Genomic DNA, 27,648 nt, shown 5'->3' with positions numbered 1-27,648 from the left:
CAGAGGAAAAGTCCTCCTTGACAATCCATCCAATAGTCTTCAAGATACTTCAGTCTGGAGTGGACAGAGCCATGCTTAGGGTCAACAGTTACCGTCTAGTTGAAATAATTAAAGCTCTGTGCAGTGAAGTATACAAATACTTCTCAATTACGTGACTGTAACCATGAACCCAGTGGGCATTGAAGCTATAACTGGAAGCTGATTAGGCTTTTTGTCCGCTGCGCATAACAGAAATGTTTCCCAAACAGCGTCCCCAGCTGTCATCGCTGCACTCCTACGAATGAATGCACATCAAAGTAAAAACGGTTAAAAACATATTTATTTCCATCCCGACTGAAGGAAGGTAATCGTGAACCTTTTACAGAGCTCATCTACTGCACCGATAACTGGAATGTTTTCATTCAGGATCAATAACTTATGTAAAATATTCTTTACAGCAAAAGGATTGAAATGACATAGTAAAATACTGTACAGTGTTTCGCACACAAAGTAAGCACTTTTCAACACAACAGTATTTTGTTCCCTAGAGGCAAACTTTTACATAATGGTGAGTAACTGTGGTTTAATTAGCAAAAAGGGCTCCGGGAAAATACAAAAATATAGAATACTGTATGTGAGAGCAATATTTAGAAGGTGAAATGGAGGATTTTGTGGCAAGCCAAAGGACCTCAAGGTGATTGGATGAAGAGCAGCAATCCAGGACCTACACATGCTTAAAGGAAATAAGTTGGAAGGTGATGTAAAGGGGCTTCGCTGGTCCATGAGATATAATGTTAAAACACCTAAAAACCTCCACAGACTGCTTATAAATCGAGAAAGAGTTTCATTTCGATCCTTGCTTGCTGGACGACAGCAGCTCTGTGAAGCACAAGCTGCTAACATGCAGAAGTGGAAGTTTTTCAAAAAGTTATCTTTGCTGAGTCATCCCACACTGTGCTGGAAAAACTCTCCCTCTTCAAGACACATTGCACATTTGAAGAGGTTGATGGACATTAGTTGTATTTACAATTTAATGCAGCGCAAACAACTTGACCTTGGCTTCAAATCCAACTACATTCATCTCCCCAGTGTCCTCTCTCTCTCTCCCGTCTCCTCTCAAGTCTGCGACAGGTGGCTGAATTTGAAGACTTTTACATTCATCAAGTCTTCTCTTCTTCTCTTTTAAACACACAATACTTGCTATAGCTCTCACATGGCATTGTGAAACTCCAACGTTAAGGCGGAGTAAGACGGCGGAACAATTTTAATAACAGGAAAAGGGTTCGTCACAGCAGCTACGATGGCAATTAGGTCATGTCCTCTTTTATTTTGCTCGCTACGCTGCAAGTCGTCTAGCACTCGTAGTGGTTTAGTCATCCTGGCCTCGTCGTGTTTGGGAGCGGACTCTTCTCAACCCTAGGCTCTCCTTGGTGAGGTTTCCAGTCAAAGCAGCATCGTGGACCTGCTTCATGTTGTCCTGGACTTCAGCTTTGGCGCGCTTCAGCAGGTCAGTCTGGCCCTGAGGAAGAACAAAAAACAACGAAATCAGGAGAGAAGTAGAAGGTGGGAAGGTCGGAAGGAGAGATGGAGGATGAGCAACTAGCTAGAGGCTCAACAGCTTTTTATGTTCTACCCTAAGGATGTTTGTGTGTGTGTGTGTGTGTGTGTGTGTGTGTGTGAGTGTGTGTTGCTGACCTTAAGGATGGTGATGTTCCAGCAGAAACTCTCCAGCGCTCGACTGACCTTGCGACCCCTCAGCCCCTCCTTCTCCGCCAGACTCTGCAGCTTCTCATGAAACTCCATGGCTAGAGCGGAAAATAGACACAGCAGGTAAGGGAACGATGCTGTGTGCTTTATTTAAAATCATTCAAAGGTCAACATGTCTGAACACAGATAACAGAATCATCCATGTGTCCTGTTTAGATCATAATAATAATAATAATAATAATAATAATAATAATAATAATAATAATAATAATAATAAACTTTATTTGTATAGCTCCTTTCATACAAGAATTGCAGCCCAAAGTGCTTCACAGCAAAAACAATTAGTACAAGATTATACAGAATAAGAGCATTTACAGTACAATAATCATGAGTCTGAAAGTACCATTATAAAAATAGCATACTTTTTTAATGACTTTTAATGACATAATACTCTATGACATTTTTATGACATAGCATACCAATATATTTAGTGGCATATAATTCCTTTTTATTACATACTATGACTTTTTTTATACCATTTATATTACATACTATACGATGACCCATTTTATGACTTGTTTACTCTGACATTATATACTATTTTTATTCTATCATTCTTCCATCACTTGGTGCAGACTGAAATATCTCAACAAGTGTTGGACAGATTGCCATGACATGTTGTGCACTCATCTTTGGTCCCCCGAGGATGAATCCTACTAACTTTGACGATCCTCAGATGTTTCCCTCTAGTGCCACCAAAGTGTAGCCTCACAGAGCGGCTGGGGCTGATGTAGACTCTATAGGTAGGGGCATTCATGTGGGGTCGGAATAATCGGAAAAATGAGTTCCTGACTGTGAAAATTGAGTCGGAACAACAACTCGTGTGTTGTTTAAACGCTCTGAGCACTAAAATACAACACATCGTCTTTCTGGCATATATGTTGAATTGTGTAAATTCAAGCTCATGAACACACCGAAGTTGGGAAACACAATGTTTATATGATCATGTGCCAATTTGACCACATTGAGTGACGGCTGAGCAAACAGGCTGAGGATGGTTTGTATACTTTGTGGAACAAACTGAAGCAGCATTGCTATTTCTCTTGCACTGTGTGATCAGTTAACATTGTTGACAATAGTCAATATTCATGAGCACTGAATAATATTCAGAATCCATCAACACTGTGTGTCTAATCCAGTATTTAGTGGAAGGGCTTGGCTCTTTGACTAATGAGAGTATGTCAGTATGTGGCTCCCACACACACTACATGACACACGGATTATATGAAGCTTTGGCCAAAGTTTATAAATGAAGATGTTTTCTCCCATATCTGACCAATCATCTTTTTACCAGCATTCCTCAAAACCAATTGGTTCCGTGAGTTTCCATCATCCTCCTGCAGGCTTTACTCCACCAACACCAGCGTGTAGACTCTGGGGAGCCCTGTCCTATCTCCTGTCTTCATACGGGCCTACGCTTAATGAAAATGCTTCACATCAATGGGGCCTAATCACCAAAGTCTGTCTGCGTCGCCACCCTTAATCAATTGTCATACACTTCCAATTAATCTCTCCTTGGTGAAATTCAGACTATAAGCATCAAAGAGAAAAACTAAGAATGAGCAACGACAAATGCAAAGGGATGATGGAGAGAGAGAGAGACACAGACAGACAGAGAGAGAGAGAGAGAGAGAGACAGAGAGAGAGACAGAGAGAGACAGAGAGAGAGAGTTATAGAAGTCTGGCCGCCGGCATGTTAGAGTGCAATGAGTTGTGTTGTGTGTCTGGCTTCCTCTGACCGCCCCGGGCCACTGTCCCACTGTTTCCATGGAAACACGGAAGTGGGTTAACACGGTGCACACATCACTGAGAGCCATCAACGAGAGCCCAGACGTTAAACGTGCCAAGCTGTGGACCACACGCACACACACACACGCACGCACGCACACACACACACACTGAGAAAAGAGTAAACAGATTGGATGCGAGTACAATTTAGCAATTCCTCACACATGATCCGTCTCTGTCACAAAACGTCTGCAAACACAGACGCACACCTGCACACATTATATGTCGTTGTCACCGCTCCACATTCACACACACCTACAGAAGTTGCCTGAATAATAACCTTTACCACGCGGTTGCTAGGAAACTCGAAGCCTACGTGGCAATGTAATGTGTCTATTTCCCTGTGAAGCCAAGTGGATCCAATGAAGGGAACATTATTTCCAAGCCAATACTGGGCGAGTGTGCATACACAGAGAACACACACACACACACACACACACACACACACACACACACACACACACAAACAGTGTCCTGACCAAGAGGCCAAAATAACCTTCAGGAAGTAGCAGGAAGTGCATCACCTTCACTTCCTGTCCTCTATCTGATCTGTGAGCAGTTGTGATGGGAATGAGAACATGGATCTGACGTTTCAGCCTTGAAATCAACCAGGCGTAGGTGAGTGTATTCATTAGCATCTCATGAAGTGTGAGATCTCCGGTGTAAGTCCAGATTTGAGTCTCATCACTTTACAGGTCAGAGCCCTGGAGGAGAAGAAGCTGCTTAACTGAGGTTCAGTTCACCCAAAATATTTTTTTAAAAGAGCATTCTTCCAAAAGATATCCTGTTATTTGGAGATGATGTCGGTGGACAGCGGGCTGAAACCTGGTGGGGCCACAGTATGTGATTCACATCATCACTCATCAAACCATGCAGTGTCTCCCCGTGTGCTCTGTAAGGAAGCATGTTCATTTGTCTAACATAGAGCACTACCATGTTTACTGTTAGTTAGGGTTATATGACACAATTCTTTTATAGACATTTTTAAGGGGAACTTATACTCATTTGTATTAATTAAACTTATTTTCAAAAGGGAACATGTATACACTTCCATTTCAAGTTTCCATTATAACAAAGAGTTTGTTCAACCAAAAGAAATCTTCTGTTCATTCCATTATTGTACTTCCTAATAATAAAAGTATTGGTCGTGGTATTGATGTTTCGACTTGGCCTACTTTTAAGAAACCCTTTTCTGCATTAAAGAGAATTAAATTGTATTTGTGGTGAACACTTTCATTGGAAAACATGTCATCCAGGAACTGCTCTGGATCAACCAGCGACCTCACTGTGACCTGTTTTTTTTTTTTTATTAGAACAATTTTCTCGCAAAGAAATAGACCGACCTGTGTGGATTATCCAGAGTAATGAGGACAGACACAATGGCTGGGGGAAAAAAGCAGCTTAACACCCCCTCATATCTGACCTCCAAGGGTGAGAAAATACGTTTTTTTTAGTTTTTTTGATGAACTGGCCCTTTAACACAACAACTCGTTCTGATACTGATGTGGAGTCACTCTCTCTTGGTATTCTGGTCTTTCTCTCAGTGTTGCGTCTAGCTTCCCACGGCTCTTTTTTCTCCCTCTCCGTCTTAACTCTCTGCTCTGATGTAACTTCCAGATATCCATCTCTGCCACCAGCCGTCCCATGTTTATGCCTAACTCCCTGCCCACCCCCTCTTCCAAGACTGAGAGGAAGACCTCCGCCTTGGGATCACCTGATCACCATCTTTACTCTGTACACACAGGAAGTGCTTTGTTCGTGAGATCCGGCCTCGGGGCTCTGCAGCACCTCTTTATCAGATGAACACACTGGCACTAGACTAATGTCCCTTTCAAAGCGAGTGACACTGTGCCCCCAGAAAACCTCAAATAACCTCAAATAAAGTTCAGTGGAGGATGGGATGAGTTGTCTGGCAGCCTTCAACTTTCTAAATATCATTCGTCACGTTCTACGAAGTGGCTCCAATTGAACGATCATCTTCCTCTCAAAATATTAATTCACTTCAGGTTTTGCCTTTCCTTTTGTATTAATGCTTTTTCTCTAGGGGGGGTATTGAAAAGATCACCAGTTTACGTGCATTTCGACCGACAAAAGTCTCATGAAACCTATAGATGCTTAAATATACTGTATGTCCCAATACTCAAACCCATGATGTCTGTACGTGCAGCTTTTTTAAACCCTTGATGTGATGGAGTTATTGTTTCTCTCCTCGTTAACACTTCCAAATATCTTTGTGGGTTGTTTATTGAAACTCTGGCGACAGTCTGGATGACTAATGTCAGATGACCCAGGGGGCCCTGCTGAAGTAAACAAACCTCTGGCAGAGATCACGGAAAATATATCAGAAGGTAAGAAGATATGGTGCCCCTCGCTTACAGTAACAGACTGAAGGATAATCGCTGGCAGGAGCTGCGCCAGTTTACAATAAACCCACTCCATCCAAAACATACAGATACACCGGGCCAGTTAAAATAATAATTTAACCTTGTGTGAAACTGTTGATTAGGCAGATGTCTACAGCAGATGGGATTGGAACAATATGGTGGAGAGGAAAGGAGGTGAGATGAGAGGAGAGGAGGGGAGAGGAGTGGAGAGGAGGGGAGAGGAGGGGAGAAGAGGGGAGAGGAGAGGAGGGAGAGGAGGGGAGGGAAAGGAGGGAGGTGAGAGGAGGGGAGAGGAGAGCAGAGAAGAGGAGGGGAGAAGAGAAGAGAGGAGGGAGGGGAGAGGAGGGAGGGGAGAGGAGATGAGGGGAGAGGAGGGGAGGGAAAGGAGGGAGGGGAGAGGAGGGGAAAGGAGAGGAGAGAAGAGGAGTGGAGAGAAGGGGAGAGGAGAGGAGGGGAGGGGAGGGAGGGTAGAGAGGGTAGAGGAGGGGAAAGGAGAGGAGAGAAGAGGAGTGGAGAGACACACACACACACACGCACACGCCTACACACCCATTGTCTGTATATGCAGGATCCTGTCGTAGATTCCATCAGAGAGCTCGATCACTGCTCTGCTCGCCTGAACCATCTGCAGAGAGGGAAACATCTATTAGCAGGAAACACACACACACACACACACACACACACACACACACACACACAGTTGTTGTGCACCATACACCAGATGTGGGACCAAGTCATTGTTTTGCACGTCCCAAGTAAATGTCTCCGTCTGTAAATCTCCGACTCCCATATTTGCATAGTGCAATTAGTTTTTGGTTGACCACCACGCACACATATATATTTTTCAGATTTTTTCCAGTTGGCGCTCAGTAACGTAATGTTAGTTCTTCATGGTTCTCTTCTACAACGCCACGCTGTCTGGTTGCTTCAAACAAAGTGGATCTGGGGAATTAAGTGTCGACTTGCTGGGAATGAATTGCGTAGACGTTAGTTGATTCAGGAAATGTATTGATTCGTGGAACACTTTTTAAGCAACATACTTTTAAATCTTTGGGCTTGGGGGGAGGTATCTAGTATTCTTTACGTGAAGTCCAAGTTGAGTTGGAAACCTTTTTTGTTTTTGTCAAGTCAAGTCTAAAGTCATCAAATGTGTCATTTGACTCGAGTCCACACATCTGCCATAAACCATTGACTAAATGTGCCATCTTGTTTGTGTGTGTAAATAACACATGTAAGCACATATACAGTCTGTTTTATTGCTGTAAAATAACACAATTTACTTCACATTAAATTGGTGTAAATCACACAGGATGTGAACATATGCTATTAATTAAAAACACTTTTGTGATGTTGCACATGTTGGCGATTGTTAAGATGACTGAAATAGCCATAGTTTACACTGTGGGTTGTTTTGCTAAAAATTGAAAGTGACAGCTCTTTCAAAGTAATGAACCCACACACACACACACACACACACACACACACACACACACACACACACACACACACACACACACACACACACACACACACACACACACACACACACACACACACACACACACACACACACACACACACACACACACAGGAATGCCATAAGTAGCTTCTGCCTGAATAATTATGCACCTTATCTCACAAACTGTGCTGGGACATGACCTCTTAGACAAAAAAGAGATTCACTACAGTACATACATTTGAACGGATCCAATTCAAAAAGACACACATATACACACACACACACACACACACACACACACACACACACACACACACACACTCATCCCTAATTCCTGTCTCTGTTGTTCGCCTCTCTCAGTGCATCAGGATCGAGGTGTGGAATCCATTCAGCCGAGCCACATTCAAATCTATGCTAATGGTATTCCGCAAGCGTTTTCTACTTTCATCCGCTTGGCTGCAAATGGAAGTGGCTAAACATACACACACACTTCTTCCTTACACACTAATGTAGACAGTCACACCGGTCTATGCAGGTGCTAGTGGAGTGTAAAGCAGTGACAAACAACTCTAGTTAAATTAAAATGTCATGGTTTACACACCGAAACCTTAATCATTACTTAAGAGGAGTCGGAAGAGATGTATTTGTCTCCACTACAGCCTGTGTCTGGCTATAAACCTCCCTCACTCACAATGCACTATCTCTCAATTGGCAATTCATACAGACGGTTCATCCTCCTACCCACAAGTCTCCTGGGGAATATCTAATATGAAACATAAACAAGTGCAGTTTGAGTAAATATCAATTTAATAAGTATTGCAGCAGGCAAACAGATGGCAAAGAAAAGGGTGTAATGTTGTTCACAACAACAAGGCAAGCCACAGTGCAGCAAGACCAGGAGGGGAAGAGAAGAAGCAAGAGGGATGAATGAGTGAAAGAAGGGATGAGGAGATGGAGATCAAAGGGAAATATGTTGGAAACAAAGAAAGTGTGACATTGCATCTTTGCAGTGACCTAAACCCACCCAAACAAAATAGTTAATCCCGCCTTATTGATGATTTGATGAGATGACTAACAGACAATTGACCGCTCTGCCCCCCTATTTTTTCTCTCTCTCTCTCTCTCCCCCCCCCCTCTTTCTCTCTTTGTATTTATTTCCACAGGGGAGGCTTTGGTTTATTTTTAGACATCATTAAATAAATTAAGCCTGTTAAATAACTTTCTCCTCGGTCGATGAAAGCCTGCGGTTTATTAGGCTGGAAACACACAGTGGATTCAGGCCAAGGTGAGGATGTTGCTGATGTGTTTACGAGGCAGGTTACAGCCAGAGAAAATGGGAGTGTTGTGTGCTGCGCGACAAGAAGTGCCCACTTTGTGTTTGACAATGTATTGGTTAAAAAGGAAGCTTTTGTCTTGGAGGGGGAGGGGTCATTGTAAGGTCAAGTAGACAGGAGATGGGAGGCGGCTCACTGATTTGTGATGTTTGCTGCTTTTGTTTGGTCTTTCCTGCCTTTTTATTTATTTCAGAAATGATCTGGTGAAAGACCATAAGCAATATTAACTGTCAACTCTCTTCCTTTCTCACCATTTCATAGGTGGAGACGACCCGGCGAAGCACGTCGGGCAGGGGCCCCTGGGGCTCCAGTGTGGGGTAGTGGTTCCGGAGGTCAAACAGTAGTAAAGGCGCCCCGTCCGGTCCTGACACCCTGGAGCCCAGAGCGAGCACACACTGCATGAGGTTGGCCACCGCAGACACCCCGCACAGCTCCCTGAACACTGCTACTGAGTTCTGTTGGGAAGAAGAAGAAGAAGAAGAAGAAGAAGAAGAAGAAGAAGAAGAAGAAGAAGAAGAAGAAGAAGAAGAAGAAGAAGAAGAAGAAGAAGAAGAAGAAGAAGAAGAAGAAGAAGAAGAAGAAGAAGAAGAAGAGGGCCGACAAATGTTACATCTGCAAATTTAAACACACAGTTACACAATCGTCTTATTTCCTGACCCTGATATAAAAACAGTACGGAGACACAGAAGGAGATCAAAATTAACGGAAAATCTGTGAAATCTCTTCCACACTGTCTCTCCCACACACACACACACACACACACGCACACGCACACACACACACACACACACACACACACACACACACGCACACACACACACACACGTAATGAAAAGCCACTCCTGCATCAGAGCAATTTTGTTTTTTTCCTTCGACTATTGATTTGCTGTCCTGCAGCTGTGCTGTTGCAGTATTTGAGGTTGAAATAGAAGAAATCACGAGATGTGGATTCCAACAGTCTTATAACACTGACTGAACATATAATTACTGTTTTTTAATGCCCCAGGATGACACGTGCAACCGCAGATCATGTTCCTGCCTGGCTCATAAAGGCTGGATCAGTTTTTGTTTTTCAATTGCAGAACATTTGTCACACTTTCATTCTTTTCAGATGTATAAACAATCATCCCTGATACATTTTAATCAATTGTATTGATAATTAGCAAGAAAATGAATTATATTTGGCTGCAACAAACACAATGTTTCATCTGTCCATATCTTTTTCAATTAATTGAAGAATTTCTTGTCTATAAAATGTGTTGAAAAACAAAAATCAACCAAATTTCCCAGATTCCAGTGTGACATCTTCAAACCCAGAGATATTCAAAGGAGCAAATCATCACATTTGAGAAGCTGGAACCAGTATATATATATATATATATGTTTGGCATTTTTGCTTGATAAATGACGAAATACAATGAATTATCAAAATTGTTGTTGATGACTTTTCTGGTGAAGTGCTGACGAGTTAATTATGCGCTCTTCTCTCACCTGCATATTTTCCCTCAGGTCAGTGGCTTCTCTGAGCGGAGGAGCAGCCATCTTGAAAACCTCGTCCACAGCCCGCACATCCAAGTCCCTCAGAGCGGTGTAGTCTCTCCCCTTGCGGGCCTTCCGCACACTCAGCCCCCTCTTGTGAGGCTTTCCCCCTCCTCTCCGATTGGTGAGGGCCACATGGACAAACAGCTTGGCGTGGGGAAGCTCCTCCCCTGTCAGAGACTGGATGGGCACATGTCGGTAACCCGGTTGAAGACACTCCAGAGGAATGGTGTACTGACCTGTGGCGGTAGGGAGATCGCATTTAATTTCAAAGCGTTTTAAAAGAAATGTGAAAACGTGTGCGGTACACTGACCTATGAACTCATCCCCTATGAAGTCGTCATCCAGCACCATAAAGCGAACCATGGCGAGCTCCGGCAGGTTGATCTGAAACTCAAAGCTCTCATCGAAGACGGGGTTGTCCCCGTTCTGTGTCACCGTCCTGGTGCGGCGCTCTGTGCAGTCAGCTGGGATGCCGTGGATCTCAACGTACACGTAGGGGTCCACCACGTCTCCTTTGGCACTCGAGCCCTTCGGCTTGGGCAGGTTCTGACCGCTTATCACCTGGGAGAAGGATCAGCATAAAGGTGATTCACCCATTTGGTTTTCAGAACATAATCATGAATTTATAGCAGAGGTTTTCAAAGTGGGAGACGGGCCTCCCCAGGGGGGGGCTCTAAACAGTTTGAGGGGAGGCCCACTATCCCAGACTGAAAAACCCCTGATTTAGAGGATTATTCCAATTTAATAAAACTTCACATTCCACCACACCTTCACATGGAGCAGCTGTGGAGGAACACCAGGCACCGTCTCTCTGGTGTCGCCACTAAAATAAGACACCTCCTGCCGCATGATGGCTGGCCGCAGGACGTAACCGCAGCTCCCATTCTGCCTGAACCACGCCGTGTTCAGGTCCATCATCAGTCCTGCCGTCTGAAAGTTCATAGACACAATCTGGCAACCGCACTTCCACAAGTCCTGAGGGTTCATGTTGCTCGAGTCGATACGCATGGGGCTGGGGTACACCCGCGACAGGAAACGCTTGTTGTGATTGACAAAGTCGCCAGGGCTCTCGCCAGCGAGACGCACGGCCAGAGACTCATGAAAGGAACAGAGTTCCCAAGGGTTTTGGCTTTTGGATGATGTCAGGAAGTCAATGAAGCGGGTTGAGCGGCAAAGAGACACGAGATCAGAGAGCTCCTTCAAGAGTTGGAAACGTTTGGGAAGAAGTTGAACGGGATTGGACTGAGTGACAGCTGTGAAAGAGACACTTTTCTGCACCATGTCCTTCTCAATTCCTCCAGGCGCTGGCCCTGCGCTGTTAGCCGCTTTCATCCTTTGAATCATCTCTGCCCCTTCATCCTCCTCACTTACCTCGCCGTCCTCCCCATCAGGAAGTGGCCCCAAGTTTTTACCCTTTAGTAGAATTCGATGCCTTAGAGCATGGGGCGATGGTAGGTATGACTCCCCATCGTAAGGGAGATCTGTGTATAACCTCTCCCCGAGTATCCTCATGAGATGTTGCCACATCACTTTCTGTTGTTGAAGCGAACAGTGGTTCTCAATGCATATAATTAAAGGGTACTGCGACGCCACAAATGCAAACCTTCCAATTGCTTCTATCACATATTGCAGGGCCAGTGGTGGGGAGAGTGTGCGTCCAGTACAAACCAACGGCTCCTCGTTGGGACCGTCCCAAACGTCCACCTCCACGCATCGACAGCCCATCTTGAGTGCGCGGATGTAGCCGGAGATGTCGGACGGACCTCGAAACTGGTCCTCGATGAGGTAGGTGTTGTGGGAGGAGCTGATGTAGTAGTGGGACAGAGGCTGGGACATGTCCTGGCACACGGCGTCGTGCTCCCTGTCGAAGAGTTGGCACTCTGCCGACGTGAGGTAGCTGGTGAAGCCATCCAGTGACAAGTATCCCTGCTGCCGACCTTCCTCCGATGGCTCGTGGGACTGCATGAGCTTCAGGCTGGTCTCCTCACTCACCTGGAGGACACAGTGAGAGAAGGGAATGTGTGTGTGTCAACAAACTTTACATTTTGGACTGTAACTTTTGAACCGTAAAGCTCAAGAGACCACATAAACTAAGCCCATTTGTGTCAGTACAGAATATTTCTGGACCAAGTCGGATTTTTGATGTTCCATACAGTTTTGATATGGCTGGCCCTCAAAGTCTGCTCAAATACTGTGGGCCGGGCTTCTATTACAAAAACTGTCATGTCTCCTGAACGCTTTGTGCTTTTTCAACCACATTTAGTGGACATGTGTAAATATGATGTACGTAACCAAGACAAATGTAGTGCCATTTGGCCTATAGGTGGCACTGTAGCATAATTTGACTAAAAGGATGGAATATTCTCACAGTCTAGCAGAAGATTCCTCAAGATTCAAAAAGCACTGTATGTATGCATGCCCTTCGCATATCTCAAGAAACGTTCGCCCAATAGACTTCACACTTGGCGGGTGTATTGCTGAGGACCCAAGGGAGGGAAGTGTCGAGTGTGAAGTCAATAGGATGAGCGGTTCTCAACAACGCTACAAGAAGCACTTCAGGAGGCCATGCAATCAGCCTGTCCTGGACGGGCAGTGGTGACATCCAACAAGAAGGCTGGCTTTGTGAACATACACCTGACTGGTCTTCTGCTATTTGTATTGATTCATGTGAGTCATTTGTGTTACCCACTTGAGCCATGCCTTGCTCAGCCTCGAGGAACCTCATCAGGTCTTTGGTGTCCAGGAACTCCTTGTTGCTAGAGAACTGCACCAACAGAAAGTAGATCTCCGGACGTGTGCAAAAGTCATGGAAGACCTCGATGAACTCCTCCTTGGTGACTTGCTCATTTCTTCCTATTAGTCTTTTGTTTTCGCCGTGATCTTTAACTCCAGATTCATTATCTAGAGTAGGCCCACACATCCTGTCCCTAACTCTTTGGAGCTCTTTAAACCTGTGCTCCACTTTGCCGCCTCCCACCCCAGGATTCACGCTCCGTATCAATTTAACGGCCAACTGCAAGCGGATCCCTTCCTCGATGTCTTCCTGTCCGTCCGAATCAGCAGCAGAGGAGAACATCTGCTCCAGCCAGCCAAGGCGAAGGCTGTCCTGACTGCTGGCGAGCATGTCCAGGGCGTGTTTCCCATACTGCATCAGATACCTGCAGGAAGATGAGGAAAGAATGGACAAGGCAGATGCAATGGGACAGAATATTTATATTCTATCTATCCATCTATCCATCTATCTATCTGTATCACAAACATTTTAATTTTTCTGTCATAGCCCTGCAACATAAGCACGTCTCAAAGGACTACACGAAGAAATAAGCCAGCCAAGATTTCACTATTCACCACAATACAATCAATAAAAGAAGGAAAAGCAAAGCCTAAAACATGAGATATGATGTTGGAGTGGCATTAAGAGCCTTACTGAATGAACTAGATTAGCCTAGTTTACACCACATGTACAAAACTTAGTTCAACCACAAATTAATGTCCATTTTCTTTACGCACTTTGGCACCTTTAAGAACCAGTTTCTCAATATGCCGGTGGACTTTTTGCTAGATGCTATGTGTTATATCTTACCAAAGTTTTGACTGACAATGAGTTATTAGATAATGGCACGATTTCAATTTTTGGGTGAAAAAGTCTTTCATATAAAATCACCAAAACAATAGATTTGTTTTTTAAGGAAATGTTGATGACATGTTTAGAAGGAGCTCTAAAGATCAGAAGATTATTTACCTATAAATTGTGTGTTTCTCTGGTACATAATACATTACAGGTGTACAATGTAAAACCGCTGATGGTTCTTTTGTTGCGTCATACCTCAGGCCAGTAACCCAAATGTTAGCCACTTCAGCAGAGTTGGCCACCAGGTCCAAGCTTTCATACATCTCTCCATAGATGATGGAGAACGCACAGTCCTCTGAAATCTGCTCATAAACTCCACTGGTGCGGAAGGTTTCTGTGTTACGGCCTGTCCGTACCTAGAATGTGAGACCACAAGTGATAAGATACACTACAAACAAATCTTCCATATGGTTCAGGGTTGTAAAGGAATCAGTGAGAGCCTTTTCTCCGGACACTGACCTCTCGTATGGAGGCCAGAGAGATGCGTGCTTTGTCGGACTCCTTCTTGGACGGCTCCCAACATAGAGCCTGGAGGCCGGCGTCCAGCAGGTAGTAACGCTGGTAAACACGTGAGTTGGTTCGGATTTTCTTCAGCTCAATCCCCTCAACCTGGAAGCAAGATATGGAGGAAGTTATCACACACTGACTCTGTTGAGTGTTTGAAACTCAAAAGCCTGTGATCTAACAGACACCTTTGATGTATGCGCTGCGGGTTAAATATTTCATGCACAGATATGTAAAATGTATGTTCTACGGGTTACACTGTAGCTGACCCACCATGGAGTGGATACAGTCTGCAGCACTGCTGATCTTCTTCTCCGACAGGCTGCTGCTGAAGGACACCGTCTTCTTCCTGTCCCGACCGGCACGTGACCCATCCTGGTGAGGAGGGAGGGAAGGAAGGATGAAAGGACGGCGCAGATAAAGAGAGGAGGAGGGAGGGTCGATGCAATAAGAAGAAGACAAATGAAAGACAGACAGTTAGTCCTCTGAAGAGTCTTCTCTGCTTTACCATGACACACTTTTTTTTCTTCCAGAATGGATATTCAAGGATTAAAAAGGCATGTCATTTTATATAACCATACATAAACACAGATTATTTGGTCTACTACACAAAGCCTCCTCTTCCCAATCTGTTATTGTTTTTCCTGATGCTAAAAGCCTTTGCGTGCCCTTGCCCTTCACCATTACACCATTAATCATACCTGAGCAGACAGTGGCAGCAGGCAGCAGCATTCTAATTCAGCCCCTCCACAACGTTTCTGGCAGACCCAATCAGTTTATCTGAGCACACCATCGCAGCTCATCCATCTGATCTATTGACCGATCAGATATCACCCCCACAGAAGACAGATAAGAGCATATATGTGGGCGAAGTTATTCAATTATAGATGTATTAGAGTCCTGATCAAATCCAGTCAAAGACTTAATTGAAGCTAATCTAAGGCAGGATAAGCAGGATGACATAATTGTAGTTGATTCAATCCCAAGTAGATTGATTTAAGACACAAACAACCACATACTTATATTTACTTACTTACATACTGCATATATCTACATTTTATTATTGATTCAGCTGCCAATTATTTACTCGATTCATTGTTTCATTTAGAAAATGTCAGAAAAAAACCAGCGATGTCTTCAAATAACGTTTTTTGGTCCAAATTTAAAGATATTCAGTTGATTATAATGTAAGACGAGGCCAACGAGGCAAATACTCACATTGGAGAATCTGGAACCTGCAAACGTTTGTCATTATTCACTTCAAGAATAAATAGTTTATCAATATTTCTTTAATTAACTATCCGTTTTGGACAGACGTTGTAATCAAATACATATTTCACTGTGCGAGACTTCTTCTCACTGTATACAAAACTCTAGTAAAAATGTATATTTATTATCAACGTCTATGCTAAGATTTAGATATATTTTAGGATGTTATTTTACATTACGCAAAATTTAGAAAAATACACTAAGTTTGTCGGTGGAAGATTAAATTCAGCAGCCTGTTGCTGTGTGGCTAACAAATATATACATCTCAATTGTTTGGAGTTTTGAAATCCAAATTGATCACCAGTAAACCAATCAACAGTTTCATTTTCATAATGAACATCTGTGAATACTGATCAGCTGCTACTGAATATCTACTCATCAGCACGACTCTGATTTCATTCAAATAAGAATTCAAATGAACCTCAAGAGCACTTGGATCTTTTATGAGCAGGGAGAGGAGGGAGCCCTTCATTTGAAAGAAATCTGGGGGATATGAAAGGCAAAAAGAGAGAAAGGGAAGATCCTGAGCTTTGTTTCATGTAAAGAATATGAATGAATATGTGAGAGAGGGGAAGCATGATTCTCAGAAAGATGAAAAGGTTACCCATGGTGCCTTGGGGTATGATAGAGGGGCGTGTGGACAGAGAGATAGTAACCCTGCTTTCCAATAGTCATACTTACCACACTCTTTAGTATGCCAGAAAAAGATTTATTAAGTCCCAATATATAGTATGTCAAATGCCAAGATGTCCTACTGCATCCGGTCGCATTTATCATTACGCAAGCCGACAAGCTTTCCTGCCTATTCTGACCCACAATCCTTTGTGGGGATTTATGAGCAAGAGGGTCAAAGTTCAAAACGCCACGTTAGGACGAAGCCACATGCAACAGTACGTACTGTACTTTGTAAAGGCAGCTGCAGTATGTACTTAAGGAAAACACACCTCACACCCATCTTATCTTCTTTACACCGGATTCCAATGAAGTTCAGGATTCATTTTAAGATCCCTGTTTTCACGTATAGAGGCCCCCGTGTACATGTCCTTATATCATCAGCAGTAGGTCACTAAGTTCTTCTGGTCCCTTGCACTGACTATTGTTATCACTTTGTGGTTTTTTTAAGGTCTGTTGTTGTTTATGTTTTATTGTTTGTCTCTTTATGCTGTTTTATGGTTTAAGTTTGCCAATTTTTACATTTGTAAATCCTTTTGTGACCTTCCTCTGTGAAAGGTGCTGTACTAAATTACCTTTACTGACTTACTGACTTACTGACTCTGACTGACAATTTCAGCCCCTGAAAAAAGATGCAATCAAAAAAAAAACACTGATTTGGATTTAAGCTAATTGATTTTGTGTTCCCCCCGTCTGTGTGTTTCAGCAACCCTTTTAAATATAACCTAACATTGGAAGATGCAACTCCATCCCACCAGCAGCATTTATTTTGAAAACAGCACTGAATTTGAATGAGAAAGCTGATGGAAAATTCCCCAGTGATGCAGAATGAGGCGCAGAGCCAACACTTATTGACTTAACTCACAAACACAGACACGTGCACCTTCACACAGAAGCACAGTATACCACCCTAATCAGTCACACTCGCTCCCTTCCTTTCGAGCAGTGCGTGCCTGTGTGTGTGACATTAGCGGTAATGGTCCCTCTGTGGCTGTATCGGAACCAATCGCAGTGCACACGTTACTGCACATAAATAACACGGTCTCCACAGACACATGCACTATGTGACCTGTGACAAACATGTCATCCTTGATTAATAGACAAGCGATGGACAAACATAATATGGAAGCAATATACCTTCCCTTGATACAGTCAAATCTAATAAACCACATAAAGTGTGTGCATGTGATGTATGTGTTTGCAGCAGGGGCAACACCAGGACTCTACCAGTGGCCTGTTCAACAGTTTGGATTCAATTATCTTACGTGTGGAGGCTGCTCTGCACGCTCACCTCTGTTAGCCCGCGACATAAATTACTGAAAGAGAGAGAGAGACATAACCAAACAACGCTGACGTCACTGTGTAGACTCTAAATGAATTATCCTGACTTGATAAAACAAAAGGCCACAGATTAACCCGCAAGTAGGTAAACACATGAATAAAATACAAAAGGTAAATGTATTGATTTTCTCCTGTGCGAAAAAGCCCCACACCGTTAAACCAGATTAGAGTACACACACACACACACACACACACAGACACACACACAGAGAGAAAAACAAAACAAGTGCAGCCTCTATACCCTGATTAAAAAATTCCATCTGGCTTTAATCTCTGTTAGAATGTATGTCTCCGTCACAAAGGCCCTATTTTGTTTTTTTCTGCCTCAGAGGAAGATGAGTCTCCAAAACCACCAATGCGCTTCAAAACAGGAAGCCGCCCGTCAGCTCGTCACAGAGAGCTTCCTGTGGCTCTACTGAGAGCCAAGCGAAGCGACAACACAGAGGACAAAGACAGAAAGAAAGACAGAAAGAAAGAAAGAAAGAAAAAAAGAAAGAAAGAAAGAAAGAAAGAAAGAAAGGGTTCATGTACAGTGATACAGTAAGGGCAGATGTCACTGTTGCTTGAAAACCTCCTCATTTCTAATTATTGATACAGTTGTCATTTTTATTTTTAGGTTTTACACATATATGAACCCAACAAGTTGTTTATTTATTACCCAATTTTCAATAGTAGCCATACAACTTATTGAATATATATATATATATATATATATATATATATATATATATATATATATATATATTTATCAGACCCTTTTCCGCAACTTCAGCAGTATTTCTCAGAGGTTAAGTAAAACAAATTTCATCTGCCAGTTTTTATCTACATAAAATATTACTGTGAATACATTTGGAAAATGACGCTCCGCTATGAGACTAACGATGTTCCTGATAGGACAGATGGACGGATGAAGGGCGAGACAAATGGGAGAGACTGTGTGGCAGCGCAGATTAGATGCAGTTATCAGAGAGATGACAGAGAGACATCACAGAAAGTTGAAACTTGAGAAGACGACGTGGATTAACAAGAAAGAAAAAAAAAACTAGAGGACGAATGGAGAGAAATAAATAAAGAAGCTCTTTGGCAAATTACTCATCTTCATGCGTACCGTCACAAAGCCTCTGCCCTTGGTATTAGCCTGTAGGCACCAGCATGGCCTTTATTAGCCAGTTTACATGCATGCATGGTATGATATATGAGAGTGTATGTTTATATGGATGCAACAAGCCTGTATCAATAATTACTGGATCTCAAAGTCAGCAGAATAAAGATGGAGGTCATTAGTGTGTGTCCTCTTTGCTTCAAAAATGAAGAGGGACAGAAAATCAGAGAAATAGAGATGGTAGTTAGGGGAGAGAATGTGAAGAATAAAGGAGGGGAAATTGGCAGGTAGGCAGAGCTGTCTTCCTTGTGGCCTTGTGTGTGTGTGATGGCAGATGATGGATGATTTAAAGCAGTATATTCCAGTGCCTCTCACAGTGGAGGGGGGGAGGGGATAGGAGGTGATTTACTCCAAATTGGCAACAAAAAAGCCTTCAAAATGAATGTAAGGTTCTCTGCTATCAAGATTTAGTATTTCATGTAAAAGGAGAAGTGTTTTGAGGCACAATGAGTAGCATTAGTAGGAAACAATCAATCAGCAGTTATGACCAAGCGGCAAACCTCCAGTGATGAAAAATGGAGCCCATGCGGAAGTGTCATGCACTGCAGTTCCTCGAATGGCCACTTGAGGTTTGCTCCAAAAGCCAGTCAAAACCCCACAGAGCTCCATGTTCAAATGTTCAAATGTTCAATTTTACAGCAGAAATATACGTGTTTATAGCCTACATGTTCATGACAACTGTCAACTGGGGTTGCATTTTTATATAACTTTTTTATACTAAAGGTTAATGAAAACCGGTTTGAGTGACAGGTGGGTGCTGCTAGCTGTTAGCCTCAGCTCCACCCACTATGAGCTTCATAACGGCTCTTCAGACGGAGTCTAAGTCCGTATTTTAAACAGTCAATGCTTTTGACAAACTGGAAGTGTTTGACAGTGTCTGTATCTGCAGAGAGCGTCAGAGAGCGTCGATCTCTATAAAAAAACATAGCAACCAGGTGCCAGATCGTGAGCACTAATCGAAGAGGAATCAACAAAAATGGCGGACACGACGTTGAATCTGGCGTTGGCTTTCACCCACTTATTGAACTGGGACCTTGTTGAGCCGGAGAGGAGGGGTACACTTTGAATGTTGTGTTTACAAACCGCAAGCGAATCCAAACCTACTCATTGTGCCTTTAGGTTGAGACTCACATGAGGGTGCCAGCAGCCACCAGTATGTGTGTGTATATAGTTATTATCATCACATTATACCATGGATATGGAATAATTGCTTCTGATTGGCTGAACGTAGATCCAACCAACCACTTGATCTGAATCATTGCACAAGAATATTACACTGCAGGTAACCATAGAAACAATACTGATGCTTCATATGCACCAGCGACCTCTTGCTGATGAAACTGGCCAACATGTGGGTTAATCAGGCAGACAAACTAAAACATGTAAGACGACACAAAACAACTCTTTTTTTCTTTGTACGCTGGCCACATGTAGAAAATAATGGACTAATAATAGAAGAGGAAATAATGCGGTCAGTAAAAAGACATTTGCTCCTGTCCTCTTTTTCTACATGATTGTAAATGATATGAAAATGTTGCACCTTTGGAGTTTCGGACTGTTGGACAGATATAACGAGGGACATCAAAGTAGACTTTGGGGAAATTGTGAAGAGCATTTTGCTGACTTTTTATAGAATGTATTGACAAATCTCAAAATAATCATAGGAAGGCGTAGGAAGCGTCAAGTTATTTTGTCAAGGGCTCAATGTAACTGTTAAACAGAAAATGTGGTGAGCATTCACAGCGACCCAACTGCTCAGTCAGTCTTTTGAATGACTTCCTTTTGGTCTAAAAAAAAGAAAATGTCTGAGGGGGCTCAGTCTGACTATAAACCCCTGCCCTTGTGGCAAGTACAGCTGCAGATGCTCTTTTACGCCTCAAACCTTTGAAGTCCCATGTCTGCTCGAGCGCACGTACACACAAACGCGGACACAATCAAACACACAAAATGAAACAAGTAAAAGGTTGACTTGAAAAGGTCATCTTGTCAGAGAGATAACCACAATTTCAGCCGACAAACGTCACAGATGCATTTACCGAAGATAGGAGGACTGTTAGAAACCAATAACAGACAGTTGGAGCCTTTAGTCGGTAATCAACAACATCAGAGTGCCCAGCAGAGTTTTCACACGCGTCTGCGATGACTTTGACGAGGCTCACGAACTCAGACGTCCATACACACTCACATGCATGGCTGGATGTATATTATGAATGTCGAGCGCCTAAGTGGAGCGACTCAATCACCAGAGGAGCTCAGAGTAGTAGCATGTGGCTCCATCACAATCAGCAAGAAGGTTTATCCGCTCCCTGTGCTGTGCAGGGATCATGCTTATGCAGGCTAAAGATGTTGATTTGAACTGCAGGAGGTGCTCAGGGCTGCTCTGACTAAAACAACTACCCTCCCCAGCTGGGTGCTACTGCTAGCGCCTCTGGCTAATGCTGCTCTCTCAGTCTAAATAAAAACCACACACACACACACATTAGACAATATCTGTGAAGGTTAATACACCCAAGTGTATGCATTTGCAGAGATACCTTTTTTTAAACACACACACTTACAAGAGACAACACTTTTGATTGAGCTCATTATTATTAAGTACATGTTGATTGCACAATGTAATGGCGGTAACATAATGACAGATTAGATTGGTTCTTTATGTGTGTGGCTTTCACTATGCAATTCTGTCTGTCTGTGGGTGGCGATAGGTTGAAAACTGTTATAACTCTACTGGGAAAGACATATTTTTGCAGTTTGTTTGCAAACAAATGCTGCGTGTCCGGTGTCGTTGGTAGTGTTGAGAAAAACGGAAAGGTATCCGACAGCGACAGTTGGAAAAGTGATCTGTCTCTGTTTTAAACACACACTGCAAACACACTCTAAACTAGAAGGGCACTCAGATCTTCGCCAAGGCCGTTTCCATAAGTGAAGAATAATGTGTTATAGTTTCTTCCTTGACCCATGCTACACCCATGACAATAGAGTCAGTAGTATTCCCGTTATCCAAACCGAACTGAACCTTCTTGGCAGACGTAAATATGTCTTGTCTCAAAATCAGATTTTTTAATTAAAAAAGGGAGAATTAACCATTTTGGGTAATAGAAAATTCGATACCACTCGTATCTATTGATTAAATTTGAGGCTGGAGACAGGAGAAGGTTAGCTTAGCTTAGCATTAAGACAAGAAACAGGTGCTGGCATGCAGATGTGTTACCTTTTGTTACGGAGCCAGGTTAGCTGTGACCCCCTGCGTTCAGTCTTTATGCTAAGCTAACTGTCTCCCGGCCCCAGCGTCACACTGACCCGACATACTCTCAGCTCTCAGCAAGAAAGAAAATGTATTTATATATAAAATGGTGCACTTTTCCTTTAAGCTTTCAGATGTGTTGCAATTGCACAGAGTTGATGCAAGACTTTTATCTCTTTAAAAAACAATTTGATTAAGCATTGTTTTTCTAGGTTAACAAAAAGCTGAGATTTTGGAGATATGTGGCTTTTATAGTACTGCTATGTGCTCACTTGTACTCTATCTCTCTCTCTCTCTCACACACACACACACACACACACACGCACACAAGCACTAGCACACACACTTGCACAGACCTGCCTTCTAGTAAAACACAGCCATGCACAACACATGCCTGCTTTTCAGCTATCTCATTACTTATGCCAGTATACACTATCAGACTCAGAGATACATGGTTTGTGTGTGTGTGTGTGTGTGTGTGTGTGTGTGTGTGTGTGTGTGTGTGTGTGTGTGTGTGTGTGTGTGTGTGTGTGTGTGTGTGTGTGTGTGTTTGAAACTAAGAGAGAGACAATGAGAGTGCCTGATGGTTATCTACATCGAGTTGCACTTGAAACTATGTGGGCACCTGATTCTGCTTCTCCTTCACGCACACGAGACAGAATAAATGAGAGGACAGCCTGAAGTACATTCTGATGAAATACAATTAAGGGTACACTCATTACGTCAACCGAAGCAAACAGCAACACAAACACACACGTAAATCCCATGACTCCTGTGAAAAGCGGACTGGAATGTCATGTTTCCTGTTTATCTGCCCACATACCACCCCAGATTCCTATTGTTTGGAATCCTGAGTTTAGCCATGCGGGTAGTTAGAGAAACAGCCCTGTTGTGTAAACAGGTGGATGCATAACTCCTGAGCTCCATCTATCTTAAGCCTCAGGTATTTAGGATTCAAAACACAAGCATGTTTGTGGTGAACGCACAAACGTATCCGAACGGTGCGTTGATCGCTGAACATTCTCAGCATTACGTGTGTTCACTGAACATGATTAAGTCAATTACATCATTATACTACAAATGCATGCTTCATTGCACGGGACACACGCTGTCCTGGATTACTACTCTTTGTAGTGCAAGGTAAACTGCACTGGATGCAGAGCCAGGACTTCTTTAACGCCATTTCTGACACAGCATGAGACGCCACAGCTTCACTGGAGCAAACAGAGTGTTTTTAAATTCTCTGTGGCAAGCTGGCTGTCGTAACAAACACAAGACAAGAGCAGGCCTGTGTGTGGGTAGGGAGGTGAGAAATATGTATGTGTGTGTGTGTGTGTGTGTGTGTGTGTGTGTGTGTGTGTGTGTGTGTGTGTGCGTGTGTGTGTGTGTGTGTGTGTTTCAGTAAAAGAGAGTGAGAAAGTTACGTGTCATCACCAACTGCTCATGACTTAATAGCAATATTGCAACATGAACCTTGCGAGGAAATTGGCCAACTGGCTTCCTGTCTTGCAGCGTGGGAGCCAATCAGACACAGATGAAGCTATGTTCGAATAATCATGTCTTTACAGGCAGCAGCTCTGGAGACAAGCAGCGACGAGAGATCAATGCAAGACCTCCCACATGTCTAGAAGGCCATAAAAGGACAAAGTCATCGAATGAATTATTGATTAGATGTTATTGATGTGGCAATACTTTAAATGCCTTTAAATGAGTAAAAACAACAAACTGTTGAGTATGATATATGTCAAGATCATTTAACATTTGCTTAAATGTGAGCTCAGATCAGTTTAGACAGTGGGGTTAATTGGACAGGGGTATTCAACTGTGAGCCGCAGAGGGCGGAGTGAATGAAATTTCTCATTTGAATCAAAGACTACAGCAGGTGCTTTCACTTATTACTTCCTCCTCCTCCTCCTCCTCCTCCTCCTCCTCTCTGGCTGATGGAGTGCTAATAAGTGACATCGCCTGCGGCTGTGGCTGCACAAATCAACCCTATATGACACATATGAATGAGAAGCTCTGAAGTTGAGGGTTTTTGCTACTGATTTGGAGTCCTGTGAGGTCGGTAGAAGTCGAGGTTTGGGGTTTAAATGTTTGACAGGCAGCTATCTAAACTCAATATCATCCTAAATGTGTCATAATGTCGAATCTTGAAGCGCAAAATACTTCTACTTATCCATCTAAATCACTCGAGGGAGATGAGGTGACTGATCATTCTGCTGTTTGACACAGATGGAGAAGAAGCTGACAGGAAGCAGTCATAGGGTATTTATTCACTATTATGTATTAAGTCACAGCGACTTAATTATATGTGTTGCATTCCATGGCACCAGCATTACATGCATGCAGGGGCTTGCAGTGGTTGTGCCTGATTCAAGTAACCATGTCCTACTTTCTCATATCTTCTATGGAATCATTGCTATTTTTTTAGGTGTACTCTGGACTTGCAACAGTTTGCATGCGTGCAAGTGTTTCATCCTATATTTCAAAGCAAAGCGAGCTTTTTTCTCATGATGGAAACGATGGCCTACCTTGATCAGACTGCTACGTCGAGGGATTGGTTTGGGGGCTGAATCTGAACCCGCGCTCTCCCACGTCGGGGACTCGCAGCTGGATTCGTGTTGGACCCTCTTCACGGTGTCTGACACACTGCAGTTTCCGTTTGACACCGGCGTCTCCAGGCTCATTCCGGCGCCTCCTGACGCAGCTTTCCAGCCGGCAATCTGTGAGCCGACGGCGCTGTTGTTCTCTCCAAATTCAGCCATTGGTGACACTTTTTGTTTGATTTCTCAGATCTCCTGAAAGCGGCGGGGCTCCGAATGCAACAGCACTGCACGCGGATACAGGCGTACCATCGTGTGAAGTGAACGATCTGCAGCCAAGAGCAGAGGAAACTTCTCTCTCTCTCTCTCTCTCTCTCTCTCTCTCTCTCTCTCTCTCTCTCTCTCTCTCTCTCTCTCTCTCTCTCTCTCTCTCTCTCCCTCTCTCGCTCTCGGAGAGACAGCTGAGCGACAGCAGTGACCGACACACCTTCTAGAGTCCTACGCCGCCAATACTCAACACATCTCCGCGAGAGCTGGATGTGCGCGTGCGTTCAGGAAATGCACATGTATGGAGGCTGTGTGCTCCTCCTCCGCCGCCGGCCGCCGCCGCCTAAATCTAAGTCCTCTTCTACAGAACAACGTACATCATGACGGGTTTTTTAACATTTAGAGCAGCTCAAGCTGTCGCCCCTCTCTCTGTCTCTCCCCAGCCTTCTCCAGCAGCCGCTGGGTTTGAGAGCAGCAGGCTAATAGAGCCTTCATCTGTCACCAAGTTGTCAGATGGGTGGGTGCTTTGTGCTTTTCTGTTCCTCCAGCAACCAAGCCTGTTGTTTTCTGCTACTTTCTACTAATGGTCAATAAATCAGTTGCTACTTGTGCTTTTATAGATCAGTTATAATGCACTAATAATAACACAATGTCGGTTGCCAGGTTGCGGAATTTGTTGAATAGTTTATTCCTAAGTAAGGGCCGAAGACTATCTTGACCAGAATCCCTTTACTAACCACTAACTGCAGACTTGGTGATTAAAAGTAAACCCTCTATTAATGTCTTATTAATGAACATTAATCACATTTTGACATTCATAATTTCAGTCTTGATGATAAAACACTTTATTAATTACGTATTATCATTCACAACTTCCGACATGATTATAACCCTTTATAAACTAATTAATAACTTTAATTTATGAAAAAAACTTTATTAATTACCTCTAAAGTTGTAACTCCAGACTCAATAATGAAAAAAGCTTTTTGTGATGACTTATTGGAGTTCATAACTGCAGACTTAATAATTAAAACTCTTTATGAATGACTTATTAACATTCATAACTGACAATTTGATATTCAAACCCTTTTTTAATAACGTGGCCTTAGTAGAAATCCTGATTGTGTCATCCTTCTGTATGATTTGAGAAAGTGAGCTATTGCCAGGGTATTTTTGCAGTTTAGACTTGCATTGCACTTAATATTTCTTTCCTCTATGCACCTTTGAGACAGTCCCTTGCATACTTAAATACACAGTAGAATGCTCCATCAGCTGCCTGTAAAATTCAATTGAAATCAAGGTCATGGATTCTGCTCAAGGATTCAGGGGGACATTTTTGTGATGCATTGCTCAGGGAGGAATGCCAAGATGCCTTCCTCAAGGGTAAATCCCAAATAAAACGAATGAGTGCTCTCTTTTTTTTGCCCCAAAATGCAATTACAAGAACTTAATAAATTCTCAGTAAGACCAAATACACAGAGAGCAGTGCATCCAAGTCCTGTAGGCAGACTGGTGTCCACATTTCCTGAACTGAATTGTTTCTGTGACTCTGCAAGACCAACATCACGCTCTAAATAACTGAAATGATTTTAGTTGTTGACACACAGTTATACCAATACTTACCTAAATCGAGGTCAGTGCAACACACAACCGGTGTGAAACTAATGTGTTGTGTGATTTATGTGATGAATGTTCATTTTCAGTGTAATTTCCACCCCCCCCCCCCCCCCCCCAGTTCAGTTTGCTTATTTTCATTAAAGGGAAATGATTCATCTAGCTTTCCAGCAGGGGTCTCTTTCTGGAGGACATTTACACATTAGCTCAAGGAGGTCTGACGGGACTAGATAGAGGACGAAACACTGTTTTGAGAACAGGACTAAACTGGAGCTGGAGCCAGACTGGACTCTGAGGTCGCTCCCTTAGTTAAAGGTGGAGTTGTATGGCTTCCATTCCCGCAGAACACACCACCGAAGGAACAAACCTCCATCAGCTGCATTTTTATAATATATAGATTTAATGTTGCAGTATTTCACACCCTATAATCTAGAGTGGCTATTGATGCAGCATCTGAATTCAGATGTCAGATGAATTATGTTTGAACTCACGAGTGCAGCAGCGCTCACCAACCATGTGATCTAAAAGTTATAGGTGGAACTATGCCACTGGGTTTTTAATGTAAACACATTCCTTTCACAAACGTTTGGTTGAATCAAGTCCATCATGAAAGGGCTCAGTGGTGATTTGTGGCATTACGTATGGCCTGTATGGAGAGAACAGCATTAATCCTGCACGGAATTTCATTATTAAGTCATGAATCTGCCTGTCAGGACAGAACATCGATGCCACACTAACAGCCTGACCTCAATCACTGATAGTGAATGAGGCACTCTTATCACAAACAGGTTTGCTGTTGCTTTGTGCACAACTTTTAACTCCTTAATATGGACAAAACCCTCCCCAGTGTGATAGATCAGCAATGTTTAAATATCAGTGTTTCATTTCCCAAGGATTGGGGTAAAGACATTTTGTCCCAGCAGTTTTTTTTTTTGTTTCTCAAAATAAAGACATAATTTCCCATAAACCATACTTGCACTGGATGGCACTGTTACTGTACACAGGAATATATATTAATGGTCAGACACTTTATCTTCATCATTGTGGGAACCAGTTCAGACCACTGTGGAGTACTGGTTGGCCTTTGCTGCCATCTAGTGTTTGCCAGCAGAACACACTGCTGAGTTGAGAGAGCGCTGCAAATATTG

The 27,648-nt window shown here is 43.1% G+C and overlaps 1 protein-coding gene across 1 annotated transcript; it reads right to left on the bottom strand.

The window, feature by feature from the left end:
- Positions 1 to 301: 301 nt before the first annotated feature.
- Positions 302 to 25,039, bottom strand: LOC115016155 (inactive phospholipase C-like protein 2). Its single transcript, XM_029443828.1, has 12 exons — positions 24,608 to 25,039; positions 14,662 to 14,763; positions 14,344 to 14,493; positions 14,080 to 14,240; positions 12,943 to 13,411; positions 11,022 to 12,245; positions 10,565 to 10,814; positions 10,203 to 10,489; positions 8,963 to 9,166; positions 6,468 to 6,543; positions 1,675 to 1,784; positions 302 to 1,498 (listed from the first exon to the last, which is right to left on the bottom strand). The coding sequence occupies exons 1-12, from the start codon at positions 24,839 to 24,841 to the stop codon at positions 1,349 to 1,351; spliced, it is 3,417 nt and encodes a 1,138-aa protein (XP_029299688.1). The 5' UTR covers positions 24,842 to 25,039; the 3' UTR covers positions 302 to 1,348.
- Positions 25,040 to 27,648: the final 2,609 nt, after the last annotated feature.

The sequence above is a fragment of the Cottoperca gobio genome, chromosome 11, assembly GCF_900634415.1.
Source record: "Cottoperca gobio chromosome 11, fCotGob3.1, whole genome shotgun sequence".
NCBI classification, from domain to species: Eukaryota; Metazoa; Chordata; class Actinopteri; order Perciformes; family Bovichtidae; genus Cottoperca; species Cottoperca gobio.
This window is presented reverse-complemented; position numbering and strand designations above follow the sequence as displayed.